Here is a 13,407-nt window from a genome sequence, read left to right as displayed (position 1 = left end):
GTGGACGGTGTTGCTACGTCTCGGTGTTCACTTCGCTTGTTTCTGAAAAAATCTCCAGCTTGGGTACTGTCTCCGCTCGTCGGTGGATTTAACTAACAGGACAGTGTGTGAGTTATTTAAGGAGTGTTTACTGGCGAAGGTTCAGTAACGGAGTCAGCGTAGACACGGAGTTTAGAGTCTAAATGTTGAACTGAGTCTGAATCAGGTGCTGAAATTAAACGGGACCCTCTTCGGTTTGTAAAGGAGCCGGAATGAGCTTCTTCAGCTTCGGGCAAAGCGCTGAAATAGACATCGTCCTGAATGACGCCGAAACGAGAAAGAAGGTGGAACACAAGACGGAGGATGGGAAAAAGGACAAGTATTTCTTATTTTATGACGGAGAGACGGTGTCCGGGAAAGTCAACATAACGCTGAAGAACCCGGGAAAGAGACTGGAGCACCAGGGAATAAAGATCGAGTTCATAGGACAGATCGGTGAGGAACAAGTCCCTGCCCCACACACATTTTAAACAGTGTAAACAGTAGCAATGTAATTTTCACTCTGTGGACAGTTTACAGCAGCGGGTCAGTGTTTATTAGGTAATGACGCAAACAGGAACCAGATCAATAAACACACTGCCTTTTTTCTAAAACGAAAGACTAACATGGACATTTATTTGGAGAGTTCATTCATTTGCAACATGTCTGGATCTGAGCAGCTCCTGTCTCGTGACACACGTGATATCCGGCGCAGAAAACGAGTTTTTATATCAGCTGCCCTTTGGCCTAAATGCACGTGACCAGTGAAAACACTTCATACATTCACTGATCCAAACGCCTCCTTGTTTCAACACTCGTTGTCCATTTTTTCAGCTCCACTGACCATGTAGGTGTGCTTATGTAGACTTACAAACACAGATTATAGTCCCTCTGTTGCTCTGCATACTTAGTCAGCCCCCTTTCACCAAGTCTTCAATGGATAGGGCCACAGCAGAGCAGATATTTAGGGAGTGGTGTGTTAGTGTATGTTGAGCTGGTATGGGTGGATCGGATACATCATTGCTTTTGGTGTTTTTAAACCCATCAGTTTCACTGCTGGGCTGTGAATGGTCCTCCAGCCACCAGTGTGTCCAATGTTCACTGATGAAGGACTTAAGAATGGTCAACAGAAATTGTGCAGCCATAGTTGAGATACTCTCTCTTTCTTTATATGTACAAGGTGGACCAACAAGTTAAGTGTGTCTAATAGAGTTAAGTATGAGTGGTCGTAGTGTTTTAAAACCCCAGCAGAACAGCTGTCTGATCCACTTGTACAAGCACAACAAAAACTAACACCCCACCAAACATCCATGTTACTGCAGCGCCGAGTATGATTCACAACCCAAAATTGCCTGTCCTGTTTTGGTCCTTTAGGGATCCTAATCATTGAAGAGCGGGGTGAAAGGATGTGAACAAAAGATGCAGAGCAATGGATGGAATACACACTAATTTCTAGACCACTGTTTGCTTATATAATACTAAACTGCATCGCTGAGTTTAGGCTACATTTTCATTTATTTTAAAGGCTTGCTTTAGTTAAGGTTGATTCATAAGGTGGATTTAGAAAGTTTGTAACTACATTCAGCACAGTAGACCTGGACTGTACTGCATCAAAGCAGAATTAAAGGTGATATATCATACTCTTTTCCATATTAAAGATGCAAGGCACAGAAGCCCTATTTTCGCCATTTTGCTCAGTTCTCATTCTCCATTCTCCCACTACCCTCACATAAGCCCATAAGAGTCCATTTTGATTTAGGCAAATCTGATTGGGTCCCATTTTGTGGTTTTTGCTTTAGATGTCCAAATTAATGTGCGAAGGCACTGAAAGTGGGATCTTTTTTTCCATAATCTGTCCCGTTTAACTCCACAATCCAGTGTGTCAGATAGGAAAGTGCTGAGGGGCCCTGTCATTTGTCAATCCTCAGCTTTAGATTTCAGATATTGTGCTTACTGAGAAATCCTGCTTTTTGAAATTCTCTTCAAAAATCTTAAGCATGTATTACGATAAACCAAGGAACTGTCTGGAGCTGTATGAGTGCATCCCTTTAAACATTCTTTCAAAAAGGAAGGAAATGCTAATTCATATTTTAAAAAGTTCATAAACAGTGTTTATGTACATTTACCTGCCGCTTTATCCCTGCCCCTTATACATTAAGAGTCAGTACTGTTACTTCGGATACAAATGGCGGGAGCACACATTAGAATATAACTGTGTGTAATATATGCATGGTCTGTGTGTATGATATTATGCATATTAAGAAGTCTTTTATTTATAATTTCGTTTGTGATTTATTGTCAAAGAGAGAACCTGTTCCCAATTCCATTAATAGTCACACTGATTAATGGGTCATGAATTTATAGTGATGCTCTGTATCTGTATTTTTTGTTTTGTTTTGTTTTTTTAATTTCTCTTCAGAGCTGTACTATGACCGAGGGAACCATCATGAGTTTGTGTCTCTGGTGAAAGACCTGGCTCGGCCAGGAGAGATGACCCAGTCTCAGACTTTTGACTTTGAATTCACTCATGTGGAAAAACCATACGAGTCTTACACAGGCCAGAACGTCAAACTCCGGTATGTGTTTTTCACAAAGTACGTGCTTAATGTTAATGTAAGAAATGTTTTTTTTTTTTTGTTCCCGTAATTTCATTAAGGCTCCTGTCTAATTTCTGATTTATGTTGTTATATAATACTGAATATTGCTACTGGTATTGTTTCCTCAAGATATTTTCTGCGAGCAACTGTCAGTAGAAGGTTAAATGACATCAGCAAGGAGATGGACATTGTTGTGCACACACTCAGCACTTATCCTGAGCTCAACTCTTCTATTAAGATGGAAGTAGGAATTGAGGACTGTCTACACATCGAATTTGAGTACAACAAGTCCAAGTAAGTGTTATGTATTAGGTATATGTTTGCTAATATACTTGAGCGCTACCTTGCTGCAGAGTTAAGTACCAGTCTTAATCTAACACCCCTTGCCTTAGCATTTTCATGCTACTAAATATCATCATTAGTTAGAATAGGTACAGTCATATGTCCAAAGATATGCAGACACCAAACAGCTAGTTAAAGTGCTCAGATTGCTGACACACATTCTAATGTGCTGACAATTTTTGTATGGTATGTGATGGAGTTTTATCCAGTAGTTTTGGATGAATTGAGTTGACTTTATGATGAAGAGCTAGTCATACATGTAGTGGAATGTAATACACAAATACTCACAGCAGTTTATCAACATATAACTTAAAGGCTCCTCACAAGAGCTGTTATAACATATCGAAAATACTATTTCAGGGAAAAACAACATGGGAATAACATGCTGGCTTTGCATTTGTTTCTTTCCTGGCACTTCATGTAACCTATGCTCTGTCCCAGACAACAACATACTCAATAAGTAGCGCACTTTAAAGATTTATAAATCTAATACAACTACACCACTACATTGTGTACTGCACAGTGGAGAGGAAGATGTTTGAGATTTAATCCTGGTGGGATGGTGGTGTAATTGCAGAGTGATACAGACACCAACACAGAAGTATAAACACTCACAACAAGTTCTTGCGTTGCTTACGGTATAATAATAATTATAATGTAACACGTAATTTTTAAGATGTTTATTTTCTTTAATTGTTTTCAGGTATCATCTGAAGGATGTGATAGTGGGTAAGATTTATTTCCTGCTTGTGCGGATTAAAATCAAGCACATGGAAATAGACATCATTAAGAGGGAGACGACAGGGACTGGGCCCAACGTTTATCATGAAAATGACACCATTGCTAAGTACGAAATCATGGATGGGGCACCAGTCAGAGGTACAGAGAACTAGACCTATTTAGTTCTGTGTCTATGTAGTTTTTTCTTAAGTGCTAAAGATAAACTTTTGTCTTCTGTAGTTAGATACAGATTTACATTCTTAAAATATGAAATTGAGGGTGGTGCAAGTGATATTTTGTGTTGAAGCTTGAAAGTACATTCAGTGATGTGAAGAATTGACACAAGTCTTGATTGTACTGAAGCAACCAAAGATGTATTGTTCTTACTTTTTCCTCTGGGCATGTGCAGGTGAATCAATCCCAATTAGACTTTTCTTGGCTGGATATGAAATTACTCCCACAATGAGAGACATCAATAAGAAGTTCTCTGTTCGTTATTACCTCAACCTTGTGCTCATTGACGAAGAGGAGAGACGTTACTTTAAACAGCAGGTAAACACTTTTTTTTAACACTTCTCTTTTGATAGTTAAGGCCTAATTATGAGCAAGGAATGCAAAGGTTTTATATACTAAAAGGAGAAGGGAGTCATACAGTGTACATTTATCAAGTGATTTAAAGTTTACTTGAGGAATAGTGAAGTAAAATGAATTGAGTTGCTCAACACTGAATAGTCAGCAGTTTGCCCACTGCCTGCAAAATTCAGCTATTTCAGTCTCTTGCAAAAAATCTAGCAAGTAACTTCCCCTTCGGCATTAGTATCACTGGATTATGCACCCCTAATTTGTATCTACGTTCAGTGTATTGAAGAGCAGGGTGAAATAAGGCTATCATCGTATGCAGAGAAACAGGCGGACTACAGTCTTTAATTGTAGAACTAAAAAGTGCTCCTTTATGGTCAGTGAAGCTGATAAAATGGACAATTAGCTTAGGATACAAGGTAGGATTTCCTAATCCTGTGATACAGCTTCAGAGATGTATGAAAACATGCTGATGCATAGCAAACACACAAAAAAATATATTGAACTGGAAAATTCAGTACTTTCACTAGAGAAGTGGTGAATGTGTGCAGTAGTAGTGTGTTACATAATCATAATTCATTTAAATTACTAAATTATAACCAAACAGCGTCCAGATACATCTATACATGATTTCACTTTGCATTGATGGCTATAATTGCGCTGACCTTGCAGGAGATCACGTTATGGAGGAAGGGTGATATTGTGAGGAAGAGCATGTCTCATCAAGCTGCCATTGCCTCCCAGCGCTTTGAGGGGACAGCTAATGCAGAGAAGGCACTGGCCCAAGCTAGAGAGGACAGCAACTGAACAAAATCACATCAGCTCAATATCTAACAACAGAAAGAAGGGTCTGTGTGTGTGTGTGTGTGTGTGAGAGAGAAAGTGGGTGCCTGTGTGACCCTGTGTGAGAGCAGATGCTGTGAATGTATGCTTTTGGAGGTGCAGCTATGGCATGATGACCTTCACCAATCCTAAATATTGAATTTTGCGATCAAAAAGCTCCAAAAGCTTTTCAAAAGGGAAGTAAATGAAGAAAAGCTTAATTGTTTAAGAGTGAAACATGTCTCATCTGCCAATATATGAATTAATCCCAACAATTTTACTTCTTGTTTTGCACAGTCCATCTAAAATCTCCAAACACATTCCAGTCTCTGCTTCCTAGTAAGATGTGATTTGTTTTTTAACTTCTTTTTAAGATATTTTGATATTCTGTTTTTACATAACTGTTTAGTCACTGCCCATGATGAAATCCACTGCAGTCCATTTTTTTTTCAGAACATTATTTCTAACAACTTTAATGCATTCAAAGTCCATGTACATGCCTTCTTCCTTTGAATTTGCTGCCATTCCTGTGTCTTGTTAAAGCACTTTGTGTTTCTAATTGATTTTTTCGGAGGATGCTGCTTGCAGGTTAAATGTAGCAGAAAGCAGGACCAAACCTTGGATTAATTGTGACTTTTATAACATTTATAGCAAGCAACACACTTTGAGGCTGCCGAGCTCAGTATTAAATGTCTGCTAATTATCTTCATGTTCTAAAGGCATTTGAATAAGAAATGCAGTTGTTAGGGCCTGTTTTTAGACATGCCTCACCTTCTTTCAGTGTTTCTTATAGTTATGTAAATGTGATGCCACAGTTTCTGGGACTTTATTAGAATCATGTCTTAATTCTTGTGCCTACCAATTTTACACCTTCCGTAGTACTGGAAGTGAGACTCAAACTAACCATTAACTAACTCATGGAATTTGCTGTTTGATAGAATCTTTGACTGTTACAGCTTTAGGTGAAGTGTGAGCTCTTAGTCCTTCAAAAATGCTTATGAAATTACTCGTGTGCAAAATAGTGAAGCAGAATTCAGAACCCACGCGCTTAAAATATAAAAGTTCGTAAGTAAAACTTGGCTTAGATTTACAGTTCTAGGGAAATGTGATTGTATTGAATCTTTACAGTCTGTGGAGGTTCGATGAAGTTAAAATATGTCCTTCCCATTTGCAAGTCATTTATAGAAGTGCTATTTTAAAAATTCATCTATTGAAATGTTCTTCAGAGAATTAACTATAGTGATTCTAAGTCATTCCAGTGCACTTGCGCAAGTCTTTGTGGTGGCGGTTTCATAATTGATTTATGATTATTTTACTCCCATGTTTTTCCTCCAACTGTTAAAATCTCAGATTTTTCTATGTGTATGGCTTTGAAGGTGGTTTATGTTTACTCCCAAACACAGCCAGGACATCATATCTGTCCTAGGTGCAAGAGTTGTGTCTTGATATTGGCCTTGTGGCCCAGCCCTGCTTTTGTCTTTCAGATAAAAGGGAATTTATGACCAGCATCTGATAGCTTACCAACTAACTTGCAGTATTTTTAAAGTATATGCATAATTAAATAGTTAAAATGTAAAAATGTGTTGTGGTTTGATATGAAACACATGTTTACATAGAAACAGTGGTGGTAGGAACCAAGCCTCCTATGTGACTGCTTGATAACTGCTTTATGATCAGATCTAGTCTGATCATTTTAAAGATGTAAAAGACCTCATGAAACTGGCATGAGACTTGTTCACTCAGTCACATACAAAATCAGTGGGTTAGGAGCTGGTCTACAAGTGAGGCTATACCGTGCTTCACATCAATGACCCAGTGTGTGCTCAAAGAAAAAATTGCAGACTGTTATGACTGAAATAAAATTTCTCTACTTGTGTTACAGATATGACATCCCTTGGTACCTATCACTACCTTTTGTATAGAAACGTTTCTCTACAATTCACCCATAACAATGTTAATTTTATTCATTTTTCCCCTTTATGAATGCATTTAAAAAAATCAGTGGAAATGCCCTTTAAGAGTCATTGCTTATGGCATTTTTTTCTGGTTAATGGTTGAGAGCATAGTCACTGTTAAGCACAGCATGGCCTACCTGGCCAAAGCTTTCAACGGGATCCCTCAAACATTGAAACCAGTGTGAATTGTTTTGCTTCTAGTTTTGTGGAAGCCATGGTTTGGTACGCCAGTCATGCTGTCCATTCTCCATGTTTCAGGTGATCATTGTCTTTTTCTGAGAGTGAGGAGAAAAAAAGATGTCTTTTATTTGCTTGCGGTAGGATCCAGTTTCTAACATCCTAATCATATATCATTGTGTGAAAAAGAAAAAAAAAATAGTGCTTTGAACAGCATTAGACAAACAATTATACTTCTATATTAATATTATGTATGTACAAAATTTATTTACAGAAAATAAAGTATATATGATTTTGAAACAAACTCTTTAAAATCGCTTATGACCAGCTTTAAGGTACTTGCAAAATTAGTGAAAAGGGAATTTCAAAATCCTGTATTGTGCTAGATGGTAATATGAAATGAGCAGTTCTTACAGAAGACTGACAGTGCTGTCACTGCTTGTATCCCATGTTCTGTAAATGAAACTGTGTTTTTACTTGGATTGCCCTGATTAAAACAGCCCTATGAAATTTTCATTGTTTGCTTTTGTGATTACAGTGTTTCTTTTGCAGCACTGGGCCTGAGCTGATTATTTGTCAGCACCGACACTATATAGCTTTACACTTGTTCACAGTTTGTTCATAGTAAACATATTGGTAAGCCTTTTCCTAGATAAATAGAGGGTTTCATCATAATAGAAGAACCAAGGAGAGTAGGTCTTCTGAAAAATGTTTTTCAAACTATTTGATTATTTAATATTTCATGAATAGACCAATGCCTTTAACTTTCACTGGATACTTTTTTTGGAGATAGAGAAGGTTGTCTTGACATCGAGCATTATTTTATTTATACAAACACTTGTGGCTTATAAGCAAAGCTGCAAATATTACTGCAAACCTGTTAAACAATATTGCCCAGAGTAGGTGCATCTTGAAATGGCTGAATTCATTTTAATGTAACTGAAAAAGGTGTTTATAAACCTTTGGACATTATAAATATTACATGTGGAAAAGGTGTATATTACAGATACCTGGAAGGTGATTACAGTAATATAGATGGACATTTTATAAATGCAAGTAAGTAATTAAAAAGCATATATGATTTAATGGTGCGGAGGTAGGCAACCAGAGCTCTTGAAGGAAACTCATGCAATGAACACACATACATTCAGTCAGCCTATGTAGATGTTTGCCAGCAGAGGGCGATAGCAGCACACAGTTTTGGGAGACGAAAGTACTAGAATTTCAATGGGTAATCAGTGCTAATGAGGTGCACCTGTGGGTCCCTGCATTTAAGCCTGTGGCAAACAGCACACTGGTGTATGTTTGTAGAGGGATGACTGGTATGGTGTACAGAAAGAAGCTCAATACTAATTCTACAATTTAAAAGAAAAAAAGAAGCAAATCTCTGATTGAAAAAGCTAAAATTCTGAGTAAATGTGGGAGATATATACTCAACAAGAGAAACAATATCACTGTTCTGATCTAAAAGGCTAAAATAGCTGAAAAGGAACAAATAATGAGATCTGAGCTGAAAATAATTACGTGTTCATTAAGGGAGCTGGGCTCAAAAAGTTCAACTGGCACAAATAGCACAAATCAGTCACAATCACTACAGTCATTATACACATATATATTGAGTTCTACATATTGATATTGTGTGCATATATATATATATATATATACAGGGGTTGGACAATGAAAGTGAAACACCTGGTTTTAGTCCACAATAATTTATTAGAATGGTGTAGGGCCTCCTTTTGCGGCCAATACAGCGTCAATTCGTCTTGGGAATGACATATACAAGTCCTGCACAGTGGTCAGAGGGATTTTAAGCCATTCTTCTTGCAGGATAGTGGCCAGGTCTCTATGTGATGCTGGTGGAGAAAAACATTTCCTGACTCGCTCCTCCAAAACACCCCAAAGTGTCTCAATAATATTTAGATCTGGTGACTGTGCAGGCCATGGGAGATGTTCAACTTCACTTTCATGTTCATCAAACCAATCTTTCACCAGTCTTACTGTGTGTATTGGTGCACTGTCGTCCTGATACATGGCACCACCTTCAGGATACAATGTTTGAACCATTGGATGCACATGGTCTTACTGGTGCAATTAATGAAGATTGGCCACCAGGCTGCTCCAATTTAGCCATGAAACCTCCCACACTAAAATGGCAGCTGTATATAGGAGATTAGAAACTTGCTCAACATTAGAAAGTGGTGTTAAATTTCATTATGTATGTTGTCTGATCAGTATTTGAACACAAAAACCTTCCTACATTCCTAAATAAAGTGTGTGAACAGGCTGTTTTTTTTTTTTTTTTTTTGGGGGGGGGTTATTATTTATTATTGTTATTATTATTTTAAGATTATCCAATCACAGTGATAGGAGCAAGTTAACTGGCCCAAAGTCCAAATAAAAAAAATTATTAGAGGGCCCCCTATTAAATTATTAGAGGGCCCTAAGCAGACACTCTTGTGACTTATAAGGTACAGAAAGCATTGATCATTTTCCATAAAAATCTCCTTCAGCTAACATCAGCAGAGTGTGTTACAGTAGAGCTGTGGCTGAGAGGATGTATCAGTATTGATCAGTGTGAGAGTGCTGCTTACGCCTGTGTTTTTCAGGCTGAAAACTGTAGTCAGAGGAGCTCTCTGTATCGATCACCGCCACAGGGTTCTCTCCACCCTCTCAGACTGCTGAATATGTCTGACATATTTCTGTTTTTCTATAAAGACAAACCTACATCAGATTCATGAAATTTCTTTGAAATCTCTGAATGAAACAATTTATGCTCTATAGAGTGGGCCCAAACATGAGGCAGCTATGGTTTGAAATGGGTATACCCTGATAGCAAGGAGGTTGGTCCACTGAGGGCAAAGTTGGAGGTCCACAGGCGTTTTGCACAGCGTTTTCTGGGTGGACCACCGGGGATTAAAAAGAATTTTTACAAAATGCCACATTTTAGCACTTTTCCATTCAAAGTCCAGTTTACTATTTTTTCCTTCATTAGGTTCTTTTGTTATTCTTTATAAATTAGATTAGTAAATTATATTAATCTAGCACAGCGTCAACATTTTCAGCATAATAATTTTATATCAGGCTTATACTCATTATTATATTATATCTCTCATAGTTGTTGGTAATATTTGTATCAGTTTGTTTTTCAGAATAAAAGTCTCTGTGCATTTAAAATCTGTTTGAGGAGATTAGAAATGAGTTATATCCTGTACAGGACAGTAATCTGAGTGGTGAATCAGTAGTTGTCTACAGTCAGTGGTGAGCCAACCTTTTTTCACCAGTGGACCTATATATGCTCACTGTCTGGTTAGTGTAGAAATTCCAGGCCACTAGGTGTCAGTATAATGGCTGGATTGTCTAACGAATAATGAACGAATGATTGACAGGAAGTTATAGATTTCTTGTACAAACTCACTGAGGGGCTTACTATTGGATAGTTTTGCTAACTGAAATATCCTGTTTTATGATAATGATTTTAGTATTTACAGAGGTGTGGAATACTAAACACTACCTAACATGTACTTTAAAATAGGGTGACCAGATCTTAGATGATGAAAAAGAGGACCAATAACGGTAGCTCTACAGTCAGACCGTCCAATCCGAAGATTTTAGGCGATTTCACCACGCCCCCTTCTCACTCAAGTGAACCAATCGGAGTAGGGGAGGGCGGGACTAGTTTGTGAACGAAACGTTTCTCCAAATTCTACGTAAGCTCTAGAAAAACAAAATCCCGGAAGTTTGTGAAATTTCACCCGGACATTTTTTAAGTCTAAAAAAGAGGACATGTCCGGGAAAAAGTGGACGTCTGGTCACCCTATTTAAAGTGACCAGTCAGTGTATCAGAAGCGTATTCCTCATATAGGTTTACAGCGGTTATTTTAGAGATTCTGCTGCTAGTTCATCAACCACACTTGACACCAGCATAGCATATAAAGTGGTATAGCAGAGGTCTTTTTTTCTTTTTTGTATGTGCATGGTTTGACATGCTTTTTTAACACAAGGCTTGTGCCATAGGAGACCATAATACAGGCCTATAGTTTCAGACTGCTTCTGTAAACATATCGTCACTGGTTCTTTTATGTGAAGCACAAGGTGAAGAAAAGCGGCTTTCAGTGATAACCACAGCAACTGCTTCAAGTGCAATGCTCAGCTGCACTCCTAGGTTCCTATAGCAACAGGGCCCCTCCAAATATTCCTGTGGAGGGAGCTTTGTGTGTGCGGTGTGTTTCAAAAGGGGGTGGGGTCTAGGAAGGGCTGTCCTTTTATTGAGGAAAAATCAGGTCGTTACAGTTTGTCCTTGAGTAGGCTTACTGGTTTATCCCACTCACATCCTTATTCACATCCTTATTACAGATCATGAAATCAAGACTGAAATTCAACTCAGGGAAATGAGCCTTCAAAAAGACAGCGCTCATGTAATTATCAGCATAATGTGTTGTTTTGTTGTTTTTTAAAATTATTTTTAAGCTAACGGAGCTTCACTCTTCTGGCATGTTGTATAAAAGCTGGTGTGCTAATAATGTATTTACATTTGCACATTTTATTGCATTGTTTTACATTTTAATAGTCTGAGTGTGTGTTTATTGTATATTAAGTAGGTGGGTTCCCATGAGAGTTGGATGATGTCATTTCAGTTAGCCAAAGTGTTCCTTGCTCTACAGACAGAAGCTGTGTGGATTCTGTGCCAGATTCTCTGCCTCTCTTTTAATATATTAGACTGGAATGTTTTAATAAAGCATTACTTCCATTTCATGCACTGCAATTTTATCACCAAGAAATTGAAAAGCAGAGCTTTAACTTATAAATTTGAAGCACATTTTCAACATCTCATTGTTTTATAGCAGCACCTATTAGAACTGGTTTGTAACTGGTCCACTCCCTCATGTCTGTGCTCATTTGGTTGAATATAGTGTCATTCTTCACAACACTATATGAAAGCAGAGTACACTGCTTAGGCCGACCATAGCACAAATAGAAGGCTTTGACGCTTCAGCTATTAATGAACACCTTCCTCGTTTCTCCTCCTCTCTCCCACAGTTGTCACATGCTCTGTGAGCTGTGAGTGTGAATCTAAGAGAGTTTTTTCTATAATCTGCCAGATCAGATGCTAATCCGTTGCATATGCATAAAGCCTGGAGACACGCCACCACACGCTTGCTCTGTTACAGGATTGATTTGTATTCAGGCTTTAGAGAGAGATTGTGTATGTCTGTCTGTGTCCCTTTACCCTGTGTGTGTGTGTGTGTGTGTGTGTGTGTGTGTACGCACAATTCTTTTTAAAGCATGAAGCTCAGATTAAGCCCAGTCAGGGATTAGGGACAAGCGGGAGATGTGCCATCACCAATGTACGTGTGGGCGTTTAAGATGGAAGAGTGGGAGTGATTTGATGGCTCGTATAAATGCTCTGTCACTTCATATTAGCTAGGTCCATCAATAACATAAACAGGGCATTTATCCATATACAGTGCTCATTTACATATAAATAAATCAGTATTAATTTACTAAGGTACTATATTGGATGTGTTGTAGTACACTATATATATAATATATATATATATACACATACATAGTCTACTATATATATATATATATCTACTACATATATATTATAAATTATATTGAAAAAATCTAAATAAGTTGAATGCTTTATTTTGCTGTTGATCTGATCCTATAGACTTTCAAAAATACCGTCCCAAGTCATCCATTGACTCTTAAACTCTAACAATTGAAATTTCTTGGCACAATGCTATAAAATCAGACTGCCTCAAGCACACTTATTACAATGTGTGAGTGGCTTTCTACACTCTTTATCCATGTATCATCTCTACTTACCATATAGGTGCACCTTATATTACAGTTAGTGACTGTAGTTCTTGTAATAAAGTTACAAACTGCAGCTGATTACAATGAACAGTAACATGTTGACAGAGATTAGAGTCCTCCTTTTTGTTTTTGTGTGTACAGTAAAGTCTAATGTGAAATGTATATGAAAAAAGTTAAATGATCCATAGAAACATTCATGTCTTAACATAATTTAAAAGTATATGTGGCTCCTCTTGTAGAAAATTCTAGGTCTTTCTTTAAATCAATATTAAGAACAGTTTTCCCTCATGTCACATCAAATAATTCTTTTTTTTTTCTAAAAAACAACATAAGAATTGTTTTTTTTTGTACAATACATTAATCAATTATTT

The 13,407-nt window shown here is 37.6% G+C and overlaps 1 protein-coding gene across 2 annotated transcripts; it reads left to right on the top strand.

Moving 5' to 3' along the window:
- Window positions 1–7,710, top strand: vps26bl (vacuolar protein sorting 26 homolog B, like). 2 transcript variants are annotated; one of them, XM_066651233.1, is made up of 7 exons: window positions 1–107; window positions 244–474; window positions 2,438–2,594; window positions 2,745–2,909; window positions 3,661–3,836; window positions 4,087–4,229; window positions 4,929–7,710. In XM_066651233.1, exons 2-7 carry the CDS (start codon window positions 252–254, stop codon window positions 5,061–5,063), a joined length of 999 nt encoding a protein of 332 aa, XP_066507330.1. In that variant the 5' UTR covers window positions 1–107; window positions 244–251; the 3' UTR covers window positions 5,064–7,710. The 2 variants fall into 2 exon arrangements, with proteins under 2 accessions (XP_066507330.1, XP_066507331.1); XM_066651234.1 differs by having other exon boundaries at window positions 47–63.
- Window positions 7,711–13,407: the final 5,697 nt, after the last annotated feature.

The sequence above is a fragment of the Hoplias malabaricus genome, chromosome 18 (assembly GCF_029633855.1).
Source record: "Hoplias malabaricus isolate fHopMal1 chromosome 18, fHopMal1.hap1, whole genome shotgun sequence".
NCBI classification, from domain to species: Eukaryota; Metazoa; Chordata; class Actinopteri; order Characiformes; family Erythrinidae; genus Hoplias; species Hoplias malabaricus.
The sequence above is the reverse complement of the archived record's forward strand: the minus strand, read 5'-3'. Positions and strand labels throughout refer to the sequence as shown.